We start from the raw sequence: 26,444 nt of genomic DNA on the forward strand, positions 1-26,444 counted from the left end.
ATTATGTTCTCTGTTCAAGTACCACTGAATTCATGGCTGTTGCGTGGGCTCTGCAGCTCCCCATGTGTTCTCTGTTCAAGTACCACTGAATTCATGGCTGTTGCGTGGGCTCTGCAGCTCCCCGTTGTTCTCTGTTCAAGTACCACTGAATTCATGGCTGTTGCGTGGGCTCTGCAGCTCCCCGTGTGTTCTCTGTTCAAGTACCACTGAATTCATGGCTGTTGCGTGGGCTCTGCAGCTCCCCGTTGTTCTCTGTTCAAGTACCACTGAATTCATGGCTGTTGCGTGGGCTCTGCAGCTCCCCGTTGTTCTCTGTTCAAGTACCACTGAATTCATGGCTGTTGCGTGGGCTCTGCAACTCCCCGTGTGTTCTCCGTAGGGTTCCCTGGTCTGGTGGGCCGAGGCTCTATTCAGCAATAAATGGGGATACACATTATTTTCCCTTCCCTGTTGTACCAGGAGAAGCAGCTTTAAGGTCATTATTCCCTTTTGTTTGTGGTCTTGACTCAAATCCACCTGTGCCTCAAGTGTCCTGGCTGTTATTCCAGGGGGCAATGAGTTCTGTCTGTCCCTGTCTTGGCTTAAGAGTTGTGAGGTTAGGCAGCTAAGTGGGGTAAAAACCAGAGTGGGGAAGCTAAGTGGGGTGAAAACTATGTGAGTCTTATAAAGTGACGCACAGAGGCAGGTGGGAATGCTGAGTGTCACTCCCAGGGGCTCAGGGGAGAGCTCTTGACCTGGTTCTGTCTCAGCCTGCAGGACACTGCTGTCAGCACATAACCATTCCTCTTACCCTTCTAAGGTGGTCTGACTTGGTGTCTGTGGGGCAGAGGGGTGCTTCTGCCTTACTCCATGTTCTAGAAGTCTCTCAGGGAATAGTTGGCCATGAACAGTGGCTACTTGTTATGAGGGGGAGCAAAGTCAGAAACAACTTGTCACCATCTTGGTAATGTCACTCCCCTAAACTAATTCTTTACAGGCTATTCTCACACGAGACTGTACTTCTGAAAGGAGTATGGCACTCCAATTAATTTATTTTCATGATGAACATATAAATAGATCATGTGAGGGAGAAGAGTCTAAGTTTAGTCTTCACTCGTATCACTAACTCCATTTAAATGTTGGGAGACCATGGATGTGAAATGTCCTCATGTTTCATAATTTCTCTCTTTTCTCCCTTTATCATCTAATTGAACTGGACATAGCTTTGGGTGTCTTTGACGTTAACACAGGTCAAAACGGAAAGGGATATCAGAGATCACCTAGTCAACTCTCAGATTTTACAGCGAAGACGCTGAGTTTATGGGTGTAAAGCCCACCCTCAGCAGGTGTGGACTTTGTCTATGGATCATGTACTATGAGGCAAGAAGCTTTTTACCGGCCACCCTGCCAGACAGTCTAGCACCTGCTGAGAACACTTTTGCTAAACCTACTTTTGGCAACTTATGACACACAAAAATAGCACACTATTTCTTATATTATGTTTGTATTTTGATACTGCACGTTTCTGAAAGTATGTGTGTGGTGCATTTGAAATTTGTAGTCTTAATAAAATCTGAGCAGGTGTAATAAACTTCCTGAGGTATTTTCATGGAACATGAAATTGCAAATCACCCGCCATACTCATCCTAACCTTTGCATTTATATAACCACAAGTGACCCTCATAATCTTATCCTTTCTATCTTTATATCTATGTTGGTTTGTCTTTTTCATTTTGTATAAGTACAGCAGGTCAGTACAATGTAGAAACTCTTTTGTAGACATTTAATTTCCTTTTTTAATTGAAAAAAGAAAACAGCACTTTAGTTTGTGAGAGTATAATGTTAATATACATAAAAATAATCACAAAGGTATGTTTGGATCTACTACCTTTACTCACTATAGTTCAAAAAAATTAATTTTAATCTCTAATTTCTACTAATCAGCATAGGAATCTAATAAAAAATTCTTCTATGTACTAAAACCAGAGTCTCTATTTGGATCCTGAACTACTGAGGAGTCCAAAATTCTGTCTACCAATTTACCAATTTCTAACCCCACTACTACTCTCTCTCCTTTCAATATTGAGATCAGGTTTCTAAAAATCAAATTCTTGCATTACCATGGAACTTTGCCATTGTACGAACTTCATAGTGTGTAGTTACACAAATCTGGATGGTCTCGCCCAATGTTTTTCAAACAGGTTTGTGGGACAGATGTGCCAGAAATTTTGTGCTGGTCCATGAAAAAGTTAACTGCACTGCTCTTATATGAAGATTATAGACCCAGTGATCTTAGCCAAATTTACTTATCCTCAGGGTGATTTCTGCCTTAGTGGCTCCACAGGGTAAAAAGGGTAAAAATCACTGATGCAGCCTACTACACACTTGGGCTGTAGAGAACAGCCTGCTGTTTCTAGGATACAAGCCATGTCACTATATAAAACTAAGATTAAATCAAGCACTAGAGAAAAATGAAACAATTAAGGGACATATTAAATGATATATATGAGGCCACTGCCAGCATAACAGAGTATGCTGTTTGGTAGAAAATGTTTTCCTTATAAGTGGAAAGAATACACTTTAAAATAATAAAAAGTATAGTATAATAAATAAATAAACCAGTAACATTTATTATCAAGTATTATGTACTGTATTATCAAGTATTAAGTGTACTTGAGATACTTTTATGTGACTGGCAGTGCAGTAGGTTTATTGACACCAGCTTCACCATGGGAAATATGCTTTGAGTTACAAGATTATAATGACTACATCACTAGGTGATAGAAAATTTTCAGCTCCATTACAATCTTAGGGGAACGCCACCATATATGTGGTACATTAGGACCAAAATGTTGTTATGTGGCACATATATGTATGAATGGGAATGACCTAGTTAATAACTAATGATCATTTTCCCTTTGTGGTGGGCTTATAAATAATTAATTTTCTTTGCAGTTATCTATATTTTTCCAATATTTGAAAGCTAACCAATAATAGGACAGACATCACCAAGAACAACATAGGTTGTTCTTCATATTGTTCCCTCTATTCATGGACAGGCCACCACTGAAAGATTCCCAGAACGGAGGAGTGAGGCTGAAGTAACCCTTTACCTCTGCAACACGCCTAAGACAGATGCATTCAAAGGGTTAAGAGGAATGGCTGTACTTTGACTGCTTTGCTGCTCCTCCTGATCAGTACAGCACCATACCAAGAGGCCTCCCTTTAGCCCATGGTACCTCTAGGAAAATAAGCCCAGGGAGGACTTCCAACTCCCCCTGTATAATGGATCACTGCATGGGAGTCCCTACTCTGGTCTCAACCCTAGCTGAAAACAGTGGATTCTGTGGAGCTCAACTACTAGGATTCTGATTTTGACTGAGAAGGGGCTTTCAACAAGCAGCACTTGGATCTTGGCAGACCATGGTCCCGGGAGTGGTCAAAGCCTTCGACCTTGCTCATTTACAGAACTAAGTTGGTGGTGCACCCTGACCAGGGAAATTGATGGGGTGCACTTCTGCCTGTTACGGCTCCTCAGATGAGGAGGTTTGCTAATCAAAGAGCTTGGTTTGCCCATGCCAAAGGAAGAGGCCTGGGTCATAGCCCCATCCACAGCAGAGCTGGGTGCTGGGCCCAACTGGACCAGAAGGACTGGTGAGAACACCTGGAGACTGGGCGGTTTTGCAGCACATCAGCCAGGTATGGGGTAGACATAGATTTTAGTGCATAGGACAGAGCCAGTGACGGTGTTCAGTCAGGGAATGTGGGGTGCAGGTCAGCTTAAGTTAAAGACAAAAACAAAGGGTTTTACAGTTTGTAGTTTTGATTCTCCTGCTGCCCACAGGCAGAGAAACAAATTCACACCCCTCTTCTTGCTGGATATAGCCTTCAGCTCCCCTGACTAAGGAGCTAATAGAGCATATGAGGCATTGCATAGTACATCCAACAGTCCTGCTTACAACACAACATGAATACAGAGCACAGTTTTCCCTGTCTGCACAGAAAAACCACTGGCTTAATTCACCCAGGGTATTCAGTGTACATTCTTGCCTCATTGGGTCTGGAAAAATGAACTGTGCAGGCCCTGAGTCCTGTCCTAAGCCCAGCCAGGGAAGCTAAGCAATAGCTCCCCCTAATGTAAAGTACAGTACTTAGTCACAACGATCAGTAAGCCTGACCAGGGAATCCAGGAAACCGCTTATCCAACAGCCCCACTTGGGCAGGAAAGCAAAGCAGCAGTCCCAGCCAGCTGTTCTCAGCTAGTGGAACACCCTCCAACTCCCAACCTCCGAGCACAAACAGCTGATGCACTCAAAACTGGAGACGAATAGCAGGACCCACCAGGCTAAGGAGGTAATAAGCAGAGATGCCCAGAAACCCAAACTGAGCTTACAGCAAACAATTACAGCATAAAAGTTAAAGGAAAAGGTCAATAAAAGTAACTATAGCAGCGGGCTCATCTGGCTTGAGCAAAAAGCTCACCAGCTTGGACCCAAGGTCACCGGCTCCAGCAAGGAGTTACTCAGTCTACTGAAGGCCCCCGGTCAAGGCACATGTGAGAAAGCAATCAATGAATAACTAAAGTGTCGCAACAAAAAAACACTGATGATTGATGCTTCTCATCTCTCTTTGTTCCTGTCTGTCTGTCTCTATTTATCCCTCTCTCTGACTCTCTCTCTGTCCCTGAAAAAAAAAAAAAAAAGAAACTAAACATTTGTCAAGCTATGGCATAATATCAAAGAAGAATATCCACAGTTGTTTATTAAAATATCCCTTATTTTTGAACTACGTATTTGCTTTTAGCCAAGTTTTCTTTACATACTTCTAAAGAATATATTGCAGAATATTGAATATAAAAGTAGAAAAGATTCTTCAGCTACTTCCTTATCTTTCTGGTATTGGCACCAACTATTTATTGAATACATGGCCCCTGACTAAGTAAATATCTAACAGTTAGAAAGGTAGTCATCTTCCCAGGTGTGTATATATAAAGAATGGCATGAAGGGAGAATACTAATTCATTTATAAAATACTCTATTTAGCCAGATCAAGTGGTGGCACAGTGGATGGAGCATTGATTTGAGACACTGAAGACCCAGGTTCAAAACCCTGAAGTTGGCCCTGGCTGGTTGGCTCGGTGGTAGAGTGTAGGCCTGGCGTGCAGGAGTCTCGGTTTCGATTCCCGGCCAGGGCACACAGGAGAAGCACCCATTTGCTTCTCCACCCCTCCCTCTCTCCTTCCTCTCTGTCTCTCTCTTTCCCTCCTGCAGCCAAGGCTCCACTGGAGCAAAGTTGTCCCAGGTACTGAGGATGGCTCTGTGGTCTCTGCTTCAGGTGGTAGAATGGCTCAGGTTGCAACAGAGTGATGCCCCAGATGGGCAGAGCATCGCCCCCTGGTGGGCATGCCGGGTGGATCCCGGTCAGGCGCATGCAGGAGTCTGTCTGACTGCCTCCCCGTTTCCAACTTCAGAAAAATACAAAAAAAAAAAAAAAGTAACTATAGCCTGACCTGTGGTGGCGCAGTGGATAAAGCGTCAACCTGGAAACACTGAGGTTGCCGGTTCAAAACCCTGGGCTTGCCTGGTCAAGGCACATATGGGAGTTGATGCTTCCTGCTCCTCCCCCCTTCTCTCTCTCTCTCTCTCTCTCTCTCTCTCTCTCTCTCTCTCCCCCCTCTCTATAACAAATAAAAAAAAAGTAACTATAGCTACTACAACTTAGTAACAAAGATAAATTACTATTAGTAGGAATAGAAGTATATTATCTATATAAAGTTTTATGTATACCTCATGGTAACCACAAAGAATATATGTATTCCAAAGATAAGAGCTGTTAAGAAAAAAAGGGAGACTGAGAAAATCACCATGGAAATCCACCAACTTACAAAGATTAAAGGAAAAAGAAACAATGATGAGACAAAAAGAAAACAAAAACAAAGAAAAAAACATAATGGAAGTAGTATATCCTTACATATCAATAATCACCCTAAATGTAAATAGACAGAACTCACCAATCAAAAGGCAAAGAGAAGCTGGATGGATTAAAAAAATAAGACCCAAATATGCTGCCAACAGGAGACTCGTCTTAACTCTAAAGACACAGATGGGCTTAAAGTGAAAGAATGAAAGATAATATTCCAAACATACGGAAACCAGAAGACAGGTACAGACACATGTATATCAGACCGTAAATGGCAAACCAAAAGGGGTAACAAGGGGCAGAAAAGGTTACTAATGATAAAAGGTTACATCAAGAAAATATAACAATAACAAATATATATGCTCCCAACAGCCAACCACCTAAATATATTAAGTGAATATACATCCCTCTGTATCCACAGGGAACTGGGTCCAAGAACATGCCTCCACACCCCCTAGATACCAAATTTGAGGATACTCAAGTCCCTTATATAAAATAGAATACTATTTTCATATAAATTATGTACATACTCTCATAAACTTTAAATCATCTCTAGATTGCCAATAAACAGTTGTTTTAAAAAATATTAAAAAGAAAATGTCTATATTTACTACAGATGCAACCATATAAGTTTCATTAAACGGAACATGTCAAATACAAAGTAACATTTTCATCTATAGTTGGTTGAACTCATGAATGCAGAACCTTCAGGGTTGACTGTAATAACAGACCTTAAGGAGAAAAGACACAAAATAACTACAAGGTACTTCATTACCCCACTATCAACAATGAATACATCTTCTGGACAGAAAATCATTAAAGGAATGTTGCAATTGAACCAGACTTTAGCACAAAAGAGTCTAAAATAGATACATATAAAACATTATAACCAACAGCAGCAGAATATACATTCTCCTACAGTGCACCAGAACATTCTCCAGAGTGACTTATATGATAGACCACAAAATAAACCTTAAATTATTAAGAAGACAGAAGTGATACTCCTATACTTCCAGACCCATTCTATGAAGACAGCATCACTTTGACACCAAAACCAGATACAGATAGCACAATACAAATGCAAATTTCTCAAAAAATTAGCAAAACAAATTTATTCCATGACCACGTAGAATTTGTCCCTGAAATGCAAGGATGGTTCAAAGTACTAGATCTTATCAATAAAGTAAGTACTAGACCTTACCAATTAAAATGAAGGATAAAAAGCATACAAACATCTAAAAAAATACAGAAAAAGCATTTGACAAAATATAACATCCTTTCATAATATAAAAAGAGATTGGATATATAACCAATCTACCTCAACACAACAAATTCTACATACAACAAACCCATAGCTAACATTATACTTAATAAAGAAAAACAAATATTTTCCCTAAGGTCAGGAACAAGACAAGGATTCCCACAGTCACTACTCAGTTAGTCTTTTACAGTAATTGAAGTATCTTCAGAAGAAATAAAACTATCCTATTCACAATGGAATAAAAAACAATAAAACACCTGGGAATAAATTGAACAAATGAGGTAAAAAAAAAATGTCTCTCATTGATAAGAGTGTGGTGGTTACGGGGGGGAGGGGGGAATAGGAGAGGGAAAGGGGGAGGGGGAGGGGCACAAAGAAAACAAGATAGAAGGTGACAGAGGACAATCTGACTTTGGGTGATGGGTATGCAACATAATTGAATGACAAGATAACCTGGACTTGTTATCTTTGAATATATGTATCCTAATTTATTGATGTCACCCCATTAAAAAAATAAAATTATTAAAAAAAATGTCTCTGCTGAAAACTATAAAACTTTGATGAAAGAAATTGAAGAAGACAGAAATGAATGAAAAGATATCCTAGCTCAGGCTGGTTAGCTCAGTTATAGTATTGCCCCAAAATACCTAGATGATATATCAGTAGGACCCCTAGTCAGGACACATATGGGAAGTGACTAATGAATGCACCACTATTTAGAACACATGAATACTTCCCTCTCTAACTCTCTAAAAATCAATCCATCAAGAAAAGAAAAAGAAATTCTATGTTCCTAAAATAAAACTATTGTGAAATTGATTCTAGTATCCAAACCCATTTGTGGATTCAATCCAACCCTTTTCAAAATTCTGAAGAGATTCCTCGCAGAAATAGAAGAAACAATCCTAAAATTTGTACAGAATAGAAAAGACTTAGAACAGTCAAAGCAATTCTAATAAAGTCAGATGTGTCAGTTTTCTTGATTTCAAACCACACGACAAAAACCATAATAATAAAAACAGTATGGTACTGGCATAAAAATAGACATATCAACCAATAGAACACAATAAGAAAGACGAGAGTTTATTCCCAGTATATATCTTCAACTAATATTCGACAAGGCGCCAAGAATACCTAGTGGGGAAAAACAGTATTTTCAAAACATGGTCCTGGGAAAACTGACAAACACATGCAAAACAATAAATTCAAACCCCTATCTTATACTACCCATTCAAAATAGATCTAAGACTTAAACATAGACCTGATTCATTAAAATCCCTAAAATAAAAAGTAAGGAAAAAGTTCAATGATATTGGTCTTGGCAATGATTTTTTTTAATATGTCACTAGAATCCAGGGTTACTAGACTTCTCCGAAACAATCAGCTCTGTCCATGCCCTGACCTCTTCTACACTAGCAATATCATTAGCTGAAATAAGTAACAGTCCCATTAACACTATCGCCAGTATACCCCTTCCAGCACACCTGTTTTCATTGGGTGTTTCCAGATAGAGGTGATGCTTATCCAAGGTCTGGCAAGTTGCACTCTTTTCTCATTAAGGGCCAGAGACAGAACCAGTAGCACAAACAACAAAAGCAAAAATTAACAAATGGGCTTACATCAAACTCAACATTTTCTGCACAGCAAAATAAACAACAAAACAAAAAGACAACAGACAGGATGGGAGATAAGTTTTGAAAACTGTTATCAGCTAAAGGGATAATATCCAAAATATGTAAAGAACTCAATAACAACAAAACACCAACCTGATTAAAACTTCAACAGAAGAATTAAACATTATTTCATAAGAGGATGTCAAAATGACCAGCAGACACATGAAAAGATGCACAACATCACCAATTATCAGGAAAATGCAAATAAAAACCACAATGAGATATCACATCACACCAGTTATAATGGCTGTCACCAAGAAGAGATTTGTGGCAATAAGCATAGACCTTGAGCACATTATACTAAGCAAGGTAAGTCAGGCAGAGAAAGACAAGTACTGTATGATATAACATATGTGGTATTCCACATATGTTAAAAAAGTAAAATCCTATTTAAAAAAATCGATTGAAATGTTGGTTACCAGGGTATTGGAGTAGGGGGAGAGAAGCACTTCTCCTGTGTGCCCTGGCAGGGAGTGGAACCCGGGAAGTCCATACGCTGGGCAGACGCTCCATCCACTGAGCAACTGACCAGGGCCAGAAAAATTCTTAGAAACATAAAAACTAACAAGATGTAATCAGGAAGAAATAGAGAGTCTAAATAAACCAATCAATAGTAAGAAGGCTGAATCAGTAATCAAAAACTTTCCAGCAAGAAAAGCCAATGACCATCCCTGGCCGGTTGGCTCAGCAGTAGAGCGTCGGCCTGGCGTGCGGGGGACCCGGGTTCGATTCCCGGCCAGGGCACATAGGAGAGGCGCCCATTTGCTTCTCCACCCCCCCCCCTCCTTACTCTCTGTCTCTCTCTTCCCCTCCCACAGCCAAGGCTCCATTGGAGCAAGGATGTCCCGGGCGCTGGGGATGGCTCCTTGGCCTCTGCCCCAGGCGCTGGAGTGGTTCTGTTCTCGGCAGAGTGACGCCCCAGAGGGGCAGAGCATCACCCCCTGGTGGGCAGAGCGTTGCCCCTGGTGGGCGTGCCGGGTGGATCCCAGTCAGGCGCATGCGAGAGTCTGTCTGACTGTCTCTCCCCGTTTCCAGCTTCAGAAAAAAAAAAAAAAAAGCCAATGACAAGATGCTTCACTGATGAATTTTACCAAACATTTAAAGTATCAAAGCCAAACCTCAAGCTCTTCAAGAAAATCAATGAAGAAGAAACCCTCCCAAACTCATCTTAGTAGGCCCGTATTACCGAGGCCAGAATAGGACACTCCCAGAAAACTAGAGACAATGGCCCTGATAAATATAGATGCAAAAATTATTAATAAAGTACTAGCAAATCAATTTCAAAAGCACACTGAAATCATTTTTGCAAGATCAATTGGTATTTATACCTGGGACACAAGAATTGTTCAACATCTGTAAACCAATTTGATACAACACATTAATAGAATAAAAAAAAACATGTGATCATGTTACTAAGTAAAGAAAAAGAATTTGATAAAATTCAACATCTAATCCCGACAAAAACCAATTTAGGTTTAAAAGAAATGTACCTGAACCCAATAAAGTTTATGTCTGAGAATCCCACAGCTAAGATTCTCCTTAATGGGGAAAGGTTGAAAGCTTTTTCTCTAAGGTCAGGAATAAGACAAAGGTACCCAGTCTCACCACTCCTAGTAAACATAGCAGTAAAAGCCTTTGCCAGGGCAAGCAGGCAAGAAAAAAAAATTTAAAAGAAGGCATCAGAATAGGAAAGAAGTAAAATTTCTCTGATTTCACATACTGAAAATCCTTAATACTCTACCAGAAAAGTTAGATCTTATCAACAAATTCAGTAAAGTCATAGGATACACAGTTAACATGCAAAAATCAGTAGTGTTTCTATATAGAAAGAAAATAATAATAATAATCCCAAATACAGCAGCATCAGAAACAAAACAAAACACTTATAGGAATAAATTTAATGATGGAGGTAAAAGATCTCTACTCTGAAATCCAGAATATGTATATCCAAAGTAAACAAAAACACTAAAATGAAAAGACATCTGCACCCCCATGTTTATAACAGCATTATTTATAATAGCCAACACATGAAAACAATACAAGTGTCCATCAGTGAATGAATGGATAAAGAAGTGTATGTGTAAAGAAGTTGTGTACATATGTATATGCATATATGTATTTATCACAATAGAATACTATTCATCTATAAAAACTGAGGCAATCTTGTCATTTGTGAAAACAGGAATGAGATTTTGGGGCATTATGCTAAATCAAATATGTCCAATTTATAAAGGCAAATGCTCTATAATCCCACTTGTATGTATAATCTAAGAAAAAAATCCTAACAAATTCTAAGAAACAGTGATTAGATTTTTGGTTATAATAGGCAAGGTGTGAGGAGAGGGGAAATTGGAAGAATGTGGTAAAAAAAATATAAACATTCAGTTATAAGATAAATATTAGGGATATATATGATGTTTGCTGTTCCCACTGTTGCAGAATACACAGGAAAATGAAGAGTTCTCATTACAAAAAGAAAACTTGTTTTCATTGTATCTACCTGAGATAAGGACTACTAAATAAAACTGAAGTGAAACTTACCATTAATTTAATGATATATAAATATATATTAATTAAATTGTTAAGTAAACGTCTTAAGTAAACTCATTTCACAATATATGCAAAGTCAGACCTTCATGCTGGATGCCTGAAATTTATACAGTGATGTATGTCAACTATTATCTAAATAAAACTGAAAAACAAACAAAAACAGTAAAGCAACCAGTAACTCTGTTATAACTGCTTGAATGGACAATAAATGTCATTTATTAAGCAGTAAATGTAGAATTTCGGTTTGTCCATGCTATAGCATTTGGCAGGCAGGCCTTTCAGAAGCCTATTTGCCTGAGGGGCTGAGGAAGCCCTGAGGAATTATTTCCACTGTATTTTGGGGGGTAGCTGCATAATAGCTGTGACCCTGTACAACATGAGTTTGTGAAATAGAGATTGTTGTCATTAACAGGTCCCTGGATTTGTTTTCACCAAACTAGCAATACCTTGAAAAGATTAGCTATCTTAGTGACATCACCTGATTTTCCAAACTTGCACTGTCAGAGTGATTACCCTTCCCCTTCTCCCAATCCCGTATTCATTATCACCCTACCTTACACAGACTTAGAAGCAATTCCCTGTCCAGCTGATTGGAAATTGGAATGAAATCTCTCCTGTGTGTCCTTCATTTTGTCTTTTCTCTCTTCATTTCACAAAGGGAACGATCAGTGCTGTTGTCTTCCTCCAGTCTGTGTCTCTGACTCGGGACCTGCACCTCTTCATCTCTGGACCTGCAGTTTTGCCCTTCAAAGTTACAGGAGAATCTGGAAGGCTCAACCACGCGGAATCTGATTGTGACTGAGTAGGAGAAAGGTGCTTGTAATAACCGGCACTCGGATCTTGGAAAACTGAGTTCCTATCTTTAAAGTCAGAGTAGTAGTCTCAACCAGTGGCTTTGTTCGGTAGAGCCAAGCTGCAGGTGCAGTTTGACCAGGAAACTTGACAGGGATCAGCTCTGCCTGGTTTGGATTCTCAAATAGAAGATGTGCCGGCCTTAGAAACTGGTCTGACTATGCCAAGGAAGAGGAACTGAGTCATAGTCCTTCCCACTGAAGAGTGTGGCTCCCAGGCCCATCTGACCAAAACGGCTAGCAAGAAGTCCTGGAAGATGAGTAACCTAACTGCACTGAGCCAAGAGACTGGCAGGCAAATGTGATGAGCCTTAGAGAAAAGCCGGTAATGGCCATGGAAGATTCCCTTGATCCACCTAGACAGAAGGTTAACTCATTGTGTCTCCCTCTGCTGAATGCAGCTCCTGACCCCTCCCGACCAGAAAGCCTGTTTGAAAAAATGGGGAGTTGCTGAAATAGACCCTCCTGGTCTCACCTAGGCATGAGAGCTGAGTCGTGTCTTCACCCCATTATGGAGCCTGCCTCCTGGACCCATCTAACTAGAGGGCTCGCAAGGACACCTGGAAGCTGCTGCCTAACCCATCAACTTGGGCTGAGCATCGGGCAAGCAAAGCTAATCACCCCAGAGTAAAGCCAGTGGCCTTGTTGGGGCAGGAAACTTGGAGCACAGGTCATCTTAAAATAAGGCTTACAAAAAAAGAGAGCTTTCGTAGCCTTGGAGTTGCTTCTCCCACTGAGTCCTGGTAGGGAAACTAATCTTTAGGCCCACATATTGGTAAATATAGCCTTCTTCCCTCCTGACCAGAGAACGTGGGAAGATGTGTAGATCACCCGATGGTGCTGTTTATAGTAGCGTTTGAACAGACTGCCCAGGCCATGGCTTACTCTGTCTGCAGGGCAAAACTGGTCTCACCTGTCCAGGATATCCAGTGCACACTCTTGCCCGATTGGGGTCCCCAAACTACAAACCACACAGGCCCCGGGTCCATTCCTGCTGCACTTCCAGGCAGGGAAGCTAATTCCTAATTGGCTCTAATAGTGAGTATATATAGTACACATTCACAAACATCTAGTAAGCCTGACCAGATAATCCAGACAATCACAGAGTCCATCCTACAGCCTCATTTGGGCAGGAAATCAATCCAGCAGTCCTACCCAGCTGTTCTCAGCTGGTGGCACACTCTCCACCCCTGACCTCAGAGGTCAAATGGTTGCCTCACTCCAAAACAGGCCATAATAACAAGCCCCACCAACAGACACATCCAGAAACCTAAACTAAGTTAAATGATGAAAAGGTGTATATGCCAAAGCAAACTGGCAAAGTCTGGAAGAGGCGACTACTTGCTCATATACACAGATACCAATGTTAGGAATCAAGGGTAACAAAACATCAGGTAAATATGACACCAAATAAAGTTCCAATAACTGACCCTAAATAAATGGAGATGTATGAACTATCACACACACAAAAAATCAAATATTCCTCTTAAAGAACATGCAGATGACAGATAAACAAAATTAGAAAACAATACATAAACAATAAAATACAATAAAAAATAGAAACCATAAATATACCAGAATACCTAAAGATAAAAAATACAGTAAATGAAGAATTAAATAGTTTTAAAAACAGAATTTACCATGCCAAAAAAAAAAAAAAGAAATCAGATGAGACATTTGAAATTAAGCCCTGGTTGGTTGGCTCAGCAGTAGAGTGTGGCCTGGCATGTGGAAGTCCTCGGTTCTATTCCCTGTCAGGGCACACGAGAAAAGCACCCATCTGCTTCTCCACCCCTCTCCCTTCTCTCTTTTTCTGACTCTCTCTTCCTCTCCTACAGCCATGGCTTGAATTGTTTGAGCAAAGTTGGCCCTGGGTGCTGAGGATGGCTCCATCACCTTGCCTCAGGTGCTGAAATAGCTTGGTTGCCAAGCATCAGCAGTCCTAGAGGATCCGAGCATCACCGGTAGGGGGCTTGCCAGGTGGATCCTGGTCAGGGGTAGATCCAGGTTGGGGTGCATGAAGGAGTCTATCTCTCTGCCTCTCCAACTGTCACTTAATAAATTTTAAAAAATGTTTTGGTCGTATTTAAACATGAACTAGTAAAAGTCAATGTAAAAAAATGAATGCTCTGATGTAAAAATTAGGTAAATAATTTTGTTATTCTAAAAAGAATAATAAGCACATGGAAAACATTATGAAAAAAGGCACATTAAGCAAAAAGCCTATTAAGTTTAACAGAAAAAAAATGCACATAATATTTCTTTAGGAGAGAGCTAATTATTTCCTATTCCTGCTTTGTCTCTGTGCTACCTATTAACATGGTACTGTTATTTGCAGTATGGGTTCTTATTTGCTTTATTCTGTTTTTACCTAATTAAGAAGACTCAAAACATTTGAGTGGAGAAAAACAGCAACTTTCCAGTTGTTTGGTATTAAGTAGATTGAAAATTTTGTTCATTGGTGTTTTAGTTAGGTACTCGGGAGTGTATAGAAGAGAGAAGACCAATTTTTACATAAAAAATTAGGACAAGTATACTGGCCCATGTATGTTTCTTCTATTACTAAAATGCTGTACATTTTCTCACCTCATTTTCTTGCTCTTTTGCTTTTGAGTGGTTATAAATATCCCACATTTAAAGCTATAGTCTCCAAATTTTTCTATATATTAAATAAATTTGATAATTATGAATTCTTGACTTCCATACAACCTTCTACAGACAGTCCTATGTCATATGTATATGTCATTAAAAATACAATAACCGTGAAACCCAAGAAAAAGTCCTCTACTACCTACCCTCTACTACATAATTAGTATGTGCTTTCCAGACTGGGGGGGGGGGAGTTCTATTTATAATTCTCTTTTGTTTCCTACCATGTGGCCAAGTTTCCACTTATTACATGTCTGCTTGCCTTAATATTAACATCCAGTTTGGAGCACTGTAAACTGTTTCTCAACCCCTAAATTAAAGCAAATGATATCCACTCCACATCCTACACCAATTTTACTAGAAGCCACTTCAAAGATTCCATTTAAAAAAAATGAAATATGACCATTGCTTCCTGAAGCCAAGGTTAGCCCTGTTCATAATGAAGTGAAACTTTCTCCGATTTCCCTTCTGCTGAAACACTGACAGTCTTTCCCAAAACATTTTTTTCTCCTCCACTAAAAGTGAACCTGGTGATTCTGCTGTGGTTGTTGCTGGTACTGGCAAGGGATGGGTGATGAGAAGAGGAGCCTGCCTTACTCGGTGATGCTCAGGACCAGTACCCACGTGTGGTCACACGGACATTCCAGGACCACATTTGGCTATCTTTATCAACATAATCAAGTTCCAAAACATTTAGAGATTGTCTCAGCTACACAGTTTCTTTATTATATTGTCACCGGCTTATTAAACTATATGAAAGTGTATAGCAGAAAAGACAAAATTAAAAATAAAATAAAATAAACCCTCTACAACTCTAACGTTGTAGCTTCCTTATTAGATCTCTACTTTTTGACCATTCCCTCAATTACTCAATTGCCTCTCTGGCTTAATGTCATGTTGCTTATTACACAAGCCAGTCACCCTCTTCACCTATTTACACTGTGTCTATAACCTAAGCTATGTGGTAATTTAACAGCAAACTGGCCTTCTCCTGTCCTTCATATATCCAGGGAGTTTGGGGACACAGCAAAAGAACATAAAATAGTTACAGATGCTTAACATAACACTTCCTACTAAGCACCATAGCAGCTGTTGACGAGTAGAACACCCCCCACCCCCTTAGCTGGGCTTAAACTGAAGATGTGTTCCTTCTCAGAACGTCTTCGTACCTGAAAGTGCTACTAACCCCCAGCCTTTTCAAAGTTATATATCTCCTTGGGTCTTTCAAATTTTGTTAGCAATGGGAATTTGAACCCTAAACCACATGACGGTGGACAAAAGGTTGTGACGGACAAAGGGAAACTGGATTTTGCCTCCAGTCAGAGCCAAAGCCATGAGAATGAATGTGCTTGCCTTTTCCTTTTGTGAGACAGAACTGTTGCTGGTTCAACCTCTGACTGAGAGTATGGTGCTTTGGGGGATCTCAGCCTTAGACAGGTTCTCACTCATGTTCCCCATCTTGCTTGGGCCCTAGGCTGGTTTGAGCCCCCCATACGGTTGTTCCAGGATGGGCAAGTGCCACAGGATTTCAGTCCTTATTTCTCCATAAAGAAAGACCAGGCAACTAATTCGGCAAATGTTATTAAAGCTTAGCCTCCCCTTGAACAGACTGGTCTTCTTTCAGTTCCTAGAAAAGGTCTTCCCCTCTCCCAAGGCCTTTTGCCCAAATGGTGTTTCATCTGCTGAAAGCATTCTTTTTATAGAGTGGTGCACATGCGTGTGCATACACACACCTTTTATTGGGGTTAGTTCCCTTTCTTTCTTTAGAGCTGATTTTAAACAACTGTCCTTTAGATGGGCCTTCCTGAACTGTTAAAATCACAATGTGGGGTCAGCACTGCTTGCATTTGGGCACTTTCAAGAGGCAAGCTGTCCAGAAGCAGAAGTTCGGGTACTCAGGTTTTGTGCTGTTGCCCTTCATCCCAAAGAACTAAACTATTATTCACTATACAACAACACAGGAATAAACTACTACTTAATGTGTTGCCATATAGCGAATATATTCATATAGAGAGATGAGATAGAGAGACTGAGACACACCTCTTTGGGAACTTAAGAACTTGCTGGTCAGGAACACTTAATAAGTTACAGTTGCAGCTGAATACAAAATCCTGAAGCGATGCCTAGTTCTCTAATGCTTTAGAAACCAAAATACCTAGGGAAGGAAAATTGTAAAAATTCCCACGCCCAAAAGTCCATGGGATATGATTTTCCCTTCTAATTCAGTACAATGTTCCTTGCCTGCTTCCAGAGGATAAATAAGGATTTGTGCACATATGTTACAACGTCAAAATAAGCTCTTGTGGGGCTTGATCTTCACATTGTTTTTTAACTTCAGCCAAGCAACTGTATACTCAGGACTGTGACATTTAGCTTTACATACTGATTTTCAGCTCCAACCAAAATCTTTCATAAGAGTCTTATCTTTACTCATCAGAATCTTGTCTTTTTTTTTTTTTTTTCATTTTTCTGAAGCTGGAAACAGGGAGAGACAGTCAGACAGACTCCCGCATGCGCCCGACCGGGATCCACCCGGCACGCCCACATGGGGCGACGCTCTGCCCACCAGGGGGCGATGCTCTGCCCATCCTGGGTGTCGCCATGTTGCAACCAGAGCCACTCTAGCGCCTGAGGCAGAGGACACAGAGCCATCCCCAGCGCCCGGGCCATCTTTGCTCCAATGGAGCCTTGGCTGCGGGAGGGGAAGAGAGAGACAGAGAGGAAAGCGCGGCGGAGGGGTGGAGAAGCAAATGTGCGCTTCTCCTGTGTGCCCAGGCCGGGAATCGAACCCGGGTCCTCCGCACGCTAGGCCGACGCTCTACCGCTGAGCCAACCGGCAGGGCCCAGAATCTTGTCTTCTAAGAACATCGAAAGAATCTATTTTTAGCTAAGTTTAAGAAATGAACACTAATTTTAAAACAGTACCTTGAAAATGCTTTTAATATCTATTTTTTAAACATATTCAATCTGTTATTAGAATTTAAGAAACACTTTTGAATCCTCCAATTTTCTAGATCTCTTGATTTTGATCATATAACAGAATATACTTGATTGAAAACCAGAGGTTCTTTCAAAAGTATAATGGTCAACATCAGAAAAACATCTTACACAAAATATTTTATAATTCAGCACCATATCGTCTCATCATAAAGCACCAAATTATCAAAAAAATATTAATGATTAAATCAGTACACCCTACTGTCTTTGCACTTTGCACTCTTCAAAATGCTATCATATTTCAACTTATTAAACTTCATAGCAGGAAGCACATGGGAGTAAAAAAAAACCTGACACAGCTTTAAGGGGATTAATACCTTAACATGAACAAGTTGAGTAATTTTATCAAATCAAATTAACAGTAATAAGATACATCATTGCCCTGATAAAACAAACCAAAATGAAACAAAAACATGTACAACTGACAAATACCTCCTGAATGCTTGTCATGTAGTAGACACTGTTTAAACATGATATCCATTACATTTTTTCAATGTTATCTCACTGAAACTCTTTTTTTTTAAATTCTTATCTTACAGAGACAGAGTCAGAGAGAGGGATAGACAGGAACAGACAGACAGGAACGAAGAGATGAGAAGCATCAATCATCAGTTTTTCATTGCAACACCTTAGTTGTTCATTGATTGCTTTCTCATATGTGTCTTGACCGTGGGCCTTCAGCAGACTGATTAACCCCTTGCTCGAGCCAGTGAACTTGGGTCCAAGCTGGTGAGCTTTGCTCAAACCAGATGAACCCGTGCTCAAGCTTGCGACCTCAAGGTCTTGAACATGGGTGCTCTGCATCCCAGTCCGACGCTCTATCCACTGCGCCACCGCCTGGTCAGGCTTGCTGAAACTCTTAACATGTTTATACTAAAAATAGGGATACACACCTTACAGATAATACAAAATACCTGAAGGGCCGTAAGGATATTGGCTAAGGCTTGTCCATATGTGTCATGACAGTGAACGGCAAGAGCACTGGGTGGGATTTCTTTTATGACACTTTCCAACATTTTCTTCATGCTTCCTGGAGTTCCCACTCCAATTGTGTCTCCCAGAGAGATCTCATAACAGCCCATGCCATACAGTCTCTTGGAAACCTATTGGGACAGGTGAAGAGCTTATGAAACAATGAAAATGAAGAGATTCAAACCCTGTTTTCCTCAGCAACATCACAACCAAGACTGTGACACATTCATAGAAAACATTTTAGTTTTCTGGTCCATTTCCTTTCTCATTAAATCCTAAGCATTATATAAACCCCCACATAACATGACTGAAGTTATCTTTTTTTAAAAATATTTAAGTTTGCCTTACAGTCATAACTATCCATTTACTACTGTTCAATTAGGAATTATAAACTATAATTTCAATGATGGCAGGCTTACTTTTCTCAACTCTTTAATCAAACAGAAGCATTACAGATTTCCTTTGGAAGTAGCATTTCTCAAGGTATTAGATTAGGGGTCAAGAACTGTCAATACCAGTTTCAGTTCTATTAGTCAGTAGTTTTAGAATTGGGAGAGTAAATAAATATTTCTGGCTTAATTTTTCTGGCTCATAAATGTGTGCACATATGATCTTGTATTTCTTGACTCAAGTGCTAAGTAGTGATATTATAAAAATATACTGCAAGGTCCCACCCATCAAGCTGTATAACTAATGTTAATTCAAAGAGCAATAAGAATTTGCATGAAGGTGCATGGTATGTAGACAAGCTCATGGGTACAGGGGTCAAACAGGCCTGGATCTAAATCTCAGCTGTCACCGTGTCAGTCACTGGGCAGAATTTTAACCTAGTCTATAAAATACTGACAACAAAACACCTTTATTCAGTATATTTTTAATCCTCATTTTTTTAATTTTTAAGAATTACAATAGTAATAATGATGACTATGAAAATGAAATGAGAATATATAAAAATCACTTTGCACAAAATCTCACACATGACCTCTCACTACCTCATTTATTATGTATGTCTTCAGTGTCGTTTTATGCCAGACACTGTGCTAGGTGCTGGGATATGATGGGGTCACAAATACTGAGATGGCTCATGATGTTATAGAGCCTGGAGTCAAATGAAGACAGTCCTCCCATCCAAGTACTAACCAGGCCCGACCCTGCTTAGCTTCCGAGATCAGACGAGATCGGGCGCGTTCAGGGTGGTATTGCCGTAGACGAGGACAGTCCTTAATCATCAATTCTATTTGAGACTGTGCAATTACAGCTATCATAAGGATTTAAAACAACAACAACAAAAAACCAGGATTCTTAGAGCATGTGGCAAGAGAAATTGACCTAGATCTGTCAAGCAGCAAAGGCCCAACTGATAGCTTAAGGTAAAGTAAGCATTAACTTGTTTAAAAGGCTGAGAAAGAAGAGCATGAGAAGACTGTTCCAGGTAGAACATCAAATGCAGAGACAAGTGTGTTCTAGGTAGCATAAATATAAAATGCAAAGGGCATTATAGGCAGGAAAAAAGTCAGATGCAAAGGACAGTGTGATGAGAAAGCATAAACCAAAGGGGAACAAAGCTGGAGGTATAGGCATAAGGCAGACCCTACAAAGCCTTGTGACTCAACCAAGCATAGAGTTTTGGTTGACGATTTTATCATAAGAGCAATAGAAAGCCATGACAAAATTTGGGCTAGTAGTGATATAATCAGATTGGTTTTTCAAATCAATAACAATATCAAAACAGGAAGGAGGGTACTCAGAAGGTCTACCTAGTCCAGGTAGAAAATTATTATTGGATGGAAAATTGAATACAAAAAATCAAAATGTTCACTCTCCTCTCTACTACTTATTAAATGCTGGAATTTCTTCATGGCAAAGAGAATGAGGCTTCAAAGGAGAAATGTAACTGGTTGGAGGAAAATCATAAGTGCTGTGTCAGAGAATACAAAGGATATGAGGACTAAAGAAAGGAGGAAATGGTCACTAGCCCCAGATTTTGTGAGAAGTCAAGATGAGGGCTAAGTATGTATTATCTTGTATTTCTTTGCCCAAGAACTAAGTAGTGATCATATAAGAGGGAGTTCAGTGGAGTGAAGATCTAGAAGTCAACTCAGGTTATAATAAAGAGCTGGTGGCACATGAGGAAATGGACACCACTTCGGTAGACAGTCTTTTGAAGAAGTTAGATGTAGAAGGAAGGAGAGAGTTGATAACGAGATGAAGATGCTAAATTAAGGAAGAAAGTTTCAGATGGAAGAAGCTTGAATATTCAAGTGTCAACAGGAAGGAATCTAAATAGTTGAATATACAGGGGAAGGACCAGAGATTTGAAGGACTGGAAAGTGAACAAATTATGCATTAGTCATTTCAGAAAGAAAGAGAGTGAGCTGGCTACAAAATATTAGAATAGCACAGAAAGCCCATTAAGGTTGTTAGTGATGAATTCCTAATGTTTCTGATCTGCCTGTTATGTAATCCTTTTCAGTAACTGCTCAGGCATTCTGGTGCAGGAATGGTGAGCCAGTGGGTGTGTATGTGTGGTCCATCCAGAGATGATATGAGGCAGAGGCAGATGCAGAAGAACAGGGGTTTGCTGTATAGGCAGAGTTGGATCTAGGTCTTGTGGAGTCTGAATTTATACCATTGTGGAAGTATTCTTTAAAAAAAAAAACATAATTGGCCTGACCAGGTGGTGGCACAGTGGATAGAGCATCAGATTGGGATGCAGAAGACCCAGGTTGGAGACCTCAAGGTCGCCAGCTTGAGCACGGGCTTATCTGGTTTGAACAAGGCACACCAGCTTGGACCCAAGGTCACTGGCTGGAGCAAGGAGTTATTTGGTCTGCTGAAGGCCCACGGTCAGGGCACATATGAGAAAGCAATCAATGAACAACTAAAGTGTTGCAACGAAAAACTAATGATTGATGTTTCTCATCTTTCTCCGTTCCTGTCTGTCCCTATCTATCCCTCTCTCTGACTCTCTCTCTGTCTCTGAAAAAAAACAAAACAAACCAAAACCATAATTGTAAATAAAATTAACAACAGATCTTGGAAAGATCCTATGCAACGGAAGGACTAACATGTAATCTTCATTATTTTAAATATATATCTGCCTCTGTGTTGTAAAGGTCTTATTTAAATACTGGACCATGGGCTATCTCTCATGTGAAAAATCTGCAGTGAATTTCAAAAGTTAAATTCATGTACAAAAATAACTCTGGCTTCAGCCAAAACGAAAAGTTAATCCAGCCTAAATTTTTATTTCAACAATGCCATTTTCACTGCTTTGGAACCACATTAGGAAATATAAGAACATTAACAACCCTAACAACAGGTGCATATTAATATACTTTGTATAAAAAAGTAGTGTTTGAGGTAGCCTAATATAATCTCAATAACTATAATAATGCATTTAGCACCATTGGCATCAATTAATTAACAGGAACATTAAGTAAAAAATGAACCTCACTAAGCATGTCCTTAATGATTAATCTATTGCTATAAAGTTGTTCTGGAATAGCAACTTGTATCTCAGCAGTAAGAGCTAAAGGACCCTAAAGGAACAAAAATGCAAAGCAGTATATACTCCTATACATGTGCCAAAAGTACGCAGGAGAAAAAAAAAGAATGCTATTTGAGCAACCAAGGCGAATCTGAAGTGAGCACAACTGCCCGAATGATATGACAGAAAAGTCATTAGCTGTGTTCTACCCACAGGAAAATAAAGCAGGTATTTTTTCCCTCCACCTTTGAGCACCCAAAAGTCAAAACTCAAATGTTATTAAACTTTGAACAGTGATAAGTAATATATAGGTCTTCAGTGTTAAAATGAAACTATTAGTTAAGCCAGACGTTTTCGACCAGTGTGCTGACAGATTTTTAAAACATGCAATACCTGACAATGTATGAAATGAGGGGTGCTGACTTCATACCCATTAGATTGTTAAAAAATAAAAAGACGACAACAGCCACTTCAAAGGTGAATGAATCAAAAGGATACCTATTTATTTTGTCAGATCAGTAAAAAAATACATTTTTTGGTGTGCCACAGAATTTTAGTCATTAGTTTATGTGTGCCATGAAATGGAAAAAGTTGAAAATCACTGAGTTAAGCAATCACACATCTCCCATTATGGTTCCCCTTAGTCTTTGTTGTGTAGATGCACTAAATAGTAGGGAAAATAGAGCACTTTTTAAAATATATACATCATTTTGCCATTAGTTAGAAAGCCAGAGGTATATCTTACTTCTGTCACTTTTTGTGGTATGATGTTTCCTTCATATGGACAGCCCAGGGTACAAGACACATACCTAAATTTAAAACACAGAACCATATAAATGTGAGTATGGTGGATAAGACACTTCTTAACTTCCATTTTATAAAAATAAAATAGTAGCCAAAAAAGTCATCAAGAAAATTTATTTTACATTCTTTCTTCATTATTATTTTATGCTCAGACCAAATAAAAACAAGTTCAGAACATTTTCAATTTAACTAACATGTTTAACTACTTAATAATTTTGACTTGATATATGTTGTTTGATGGCAGACGGGAATAAGATAATCGGTGTTTATCTTGTGGGGTTTATACTATAGCAGCATGTAAACACTCAAAGCAGAAGATACCAGTGAAATACATAGTTTTATTTAAATAAGTACATACAATCAACTGTTAACTACCCAGGTTTTTGGAACTATATAGAAAAAGCATGTCGCTGACTAACTGAATTTCCCTCCTCACTCCATCTGGATGTCTTGGCCTTACTTAGATAGTCATTAATCACCTCAAAACTCCTAGAACTGGCCACAACCTCAAAGTTCATCTTGCTTATCTCTCCTGAGTGTACCTAAATCATCCCAAATAGAAGAGTGTCTAGTCTGCTTTTAAAAGGCTCCAAATAAAGATATTCCATAAGCTTCTTCAACAATTTAATATCAAAAGTCAAGCTTTTCTTGCAAGGACAATGATGCATTTCCGTCTTTAAGTATTAAGCCTTAGAAAAAGTCTGTTTTAGCTATTTTCAGCTCAACACCAATCCCATTTTATTGAACTTTCCTCAGAGACTGTACAACACTTGTATAAAAATAATGCATCATGCATCTGATTGTCAGGAATGAAGCAATTCACATGAGGGAGAGAGGGGTGGTGGGAAATGAGGCTGGAGATCCGGTTCTTTGGGCCAGAATAGGAAAAGCTTTAGATAGCAAGGCCTGTGAATGCCATGCCAAGGAGTTTGAACTTTGAGATCACTCAAAATTGCTTTGAGGCCCACGAAATTATTAGGTAAGGTACTGACAAGATCAGATTTGTTTTCCAGAAATATAACTCCTTGGGAGCTCTAGAAGTGGCTGCCAGAGGAAAGGTGGAGGCAAAAATAGGGGAGAAGACAATCCCATATTTCCTTGAGTCTAAAATGCTGTCAATTGAAAGATACACTATGAATTCTGTAACAGGTTGAAAGTAGGAAAATATGATACATATATTCAATACATATCCACTGATTCTAAAGATGTAACCTAATTTCAAAAGTATTAAAATGCGAATAAAGCTGTGTTCTGACATGAAATAAGCAGGTCCATAAGCCAGGCAAACAGTGATGAGGACAGGAAGGAGGACGGGGACAAGTTCAAGTACAATTTGAAAGTGACGCTGGACAGGAAACCAATCTCTCTGCTTTTCCAATCACTATAATCTAAGTTTATTGTTTAAGTAATATATAAATTTAATCAAGATACGTGAGAGAAAGCAGTTTTTATGCAGAAATAATAATGAAGAGGTGGCTAAAGATGAAAAAGAGTACATATTTTCAATTCAGATATAACAATTATAGATAATGTATTAGTAATATAAGTATATTGATTCTGAACCCAAAATATCTAGATTTTATTACATAGAAATTCCAAGCCATCCATTTCTATGTTGTTCCTCTAAATAAAAAAAACAAAACAAATGAAAAATAACAAATGCAAAACAATTTGAAAATAGCCTGTCCTGCATTTTTATTCCCTGGCTACAGCTTTATGCCATAACCCTAAGTCACTCCAAATACATTTTCATTCACTCAAGTTTTCCTGTGAATCCTTTCCAGGCCTATGGCTTTCCGGGTTTTCAGAGTCTATTGTATTTCATTTTCTATGTTTTCCTTCCGTAAGTTGAGTAATCACTTCTTTAGCCTTATTCACACATGGGGCTTTCTCCAAAGTGAATGTGATAGTTCTCAACTGTGTTTATTAACTGTACTTTACCACTCTAAAACAGAGTTCGTCAAACTAAGGCTCACAGGCCAAATCCTGCTCATCACTCTTTGCAAATAAAATTTTATTGGAATAAAGCTATGCCCATCTGTTTAGCTGTTACCCTCAGCTACTTTTGTTCTATAACAGCAGAGTTGAGTAGTTCAAACAGAGATCATCTGAACCACAAAACCTATATATTACTCTCTGGCCTTGGCAGAAAAAGCTTGCCAACCACTGGTAAAAAGAAAGGCATTTTCATGAGTGTGAAAAAGCCTCAATCCTGATGAAAACATGCTAGATCATCTCCCTGGACTAGGGGCTAACATCAGTTATTACACTTACATTCTTCTCCAGCAATCTATGACAATGGTTCTCAAACTTAGCCGTACAGAATCACCCAAGGACTTAAAAAACCAAACCAAACCCTAATGGTTAGGATACACTCCAAATTAGCTAAACCAGAAACTTAGAAAATGTAATCCAACCATTAGTATTTTAAAATAATTTTTAAATTTGCATTATTCTGTCAAATAGAAAAACACTCAGCTATTAGTAATACTGCTTTACCTGGAGTGACTGATTGATTTCCCTGTAAATAGTGGCATTAAATGGGCTTAATAGTATCTAATCTCCTCATTACTATGCCATAGCATTTTTATCCATCTTTGATCGGCTTGTGGTTAAATATATAATTTTTAATATAAGTGTGTTTTCATGACAATTTTAGTTTCTGTAGGAATTTCACAAGAGTATTCTATGACTTAATGTCCCTATGAACAAAAACTGACCTTCCCATCCTTGCCTTGATGATTTGCCAGTCCCTGAACAAATGTCTACCTTGATTTCTCTGTTGGATTTCCATAATACTCATGTGTTTTTTATAAGTCCACAATCCAGAAGTATACATGGCAGAGATTCTAGTGATTGCATTGGCAAAGGGGTCTTTTCAGGTGCCAAAAACACTCAGTTACATATCCATGTTTCAGCAGAGAATACTATTTCCAAGTCTCTAGGAATTGTACCTAGGAAAGATACTCCCATGTGATAGTGCAGCGATTCTCAAATAGTGTGTCACAAGAATTTTTAAAACATGCGATACCTGATAATTTAGTCAGGGCACTGACCTCTTTTCTCTTAGATTGTCATATAAAAAAATAACAGCCATCAACGATAGCCATCCGGTGTGAATGCCCTGTCTTGAACCATAAATACATAGGTCATATAATAGAGTTGCATCTTATCGGTCATGTTGCATAATAACGTTACATCTGATTGGTTAATTCTTGGTACTAGATACCCTTATATAAAAGTATAGGCACCTAATGTTTTAAAAAGTCACTTTGGAGCAAAGCGTTTAAGTAACTACT

General features: G+C 39.1%; 1 protein-coding gene across 5 annotated transcripts in view; it reads right to left on the reverse strand.

The window, feature by feature from the left end:
- HMGCLL1 (3-hydroxy-3-methylglutaryl-CoA lyase like 1) overlaps positions 1 to 26,444 on the reverse strand; it is a 326,458-nt gene that overhangs the window by 63,421 nt on the left and 236,593 nt on the right. For all 5 annotated transcript variants that reach the window (XM_066252808.1, XM_066252798.1, XM_066252811.1 and 2 more), the window contains 2 exons: positions 23,087 to 23,150; positions 18,794 to 18,982 (listed from right to left, as the gene is read on the reverse strand). In XM_066252808.1, the coding sequence (XP_066108905.1) occupies positions 18,794 to 18,982; positions 23,087 to 23,150 (253 nt within the window). The remainder of the gene's footprint in view (positions 1 to 18,793; positions 18,983 to 23,086; positions 23,151 to 26,444) is intronic.

The sequence above is a fragment of the Saccopteryx bilineata genome, chromosome 1 (genome assembly GCF_036850765.1).
Source record: "Saccopteryx bilineata isolate mSacBil1 chromosome 1, mSacBil1_pri_phased_curated, whole genome shotgun sequence".
In the NCBI taxonomy this organism is placed as follows: domain Eukaryota; kingdom Metazoa; phylum Chordata; class Mammalia; order Chiroptera; family Emballonuridae; genus Saccopteryx; species Saccopteryx bilineata.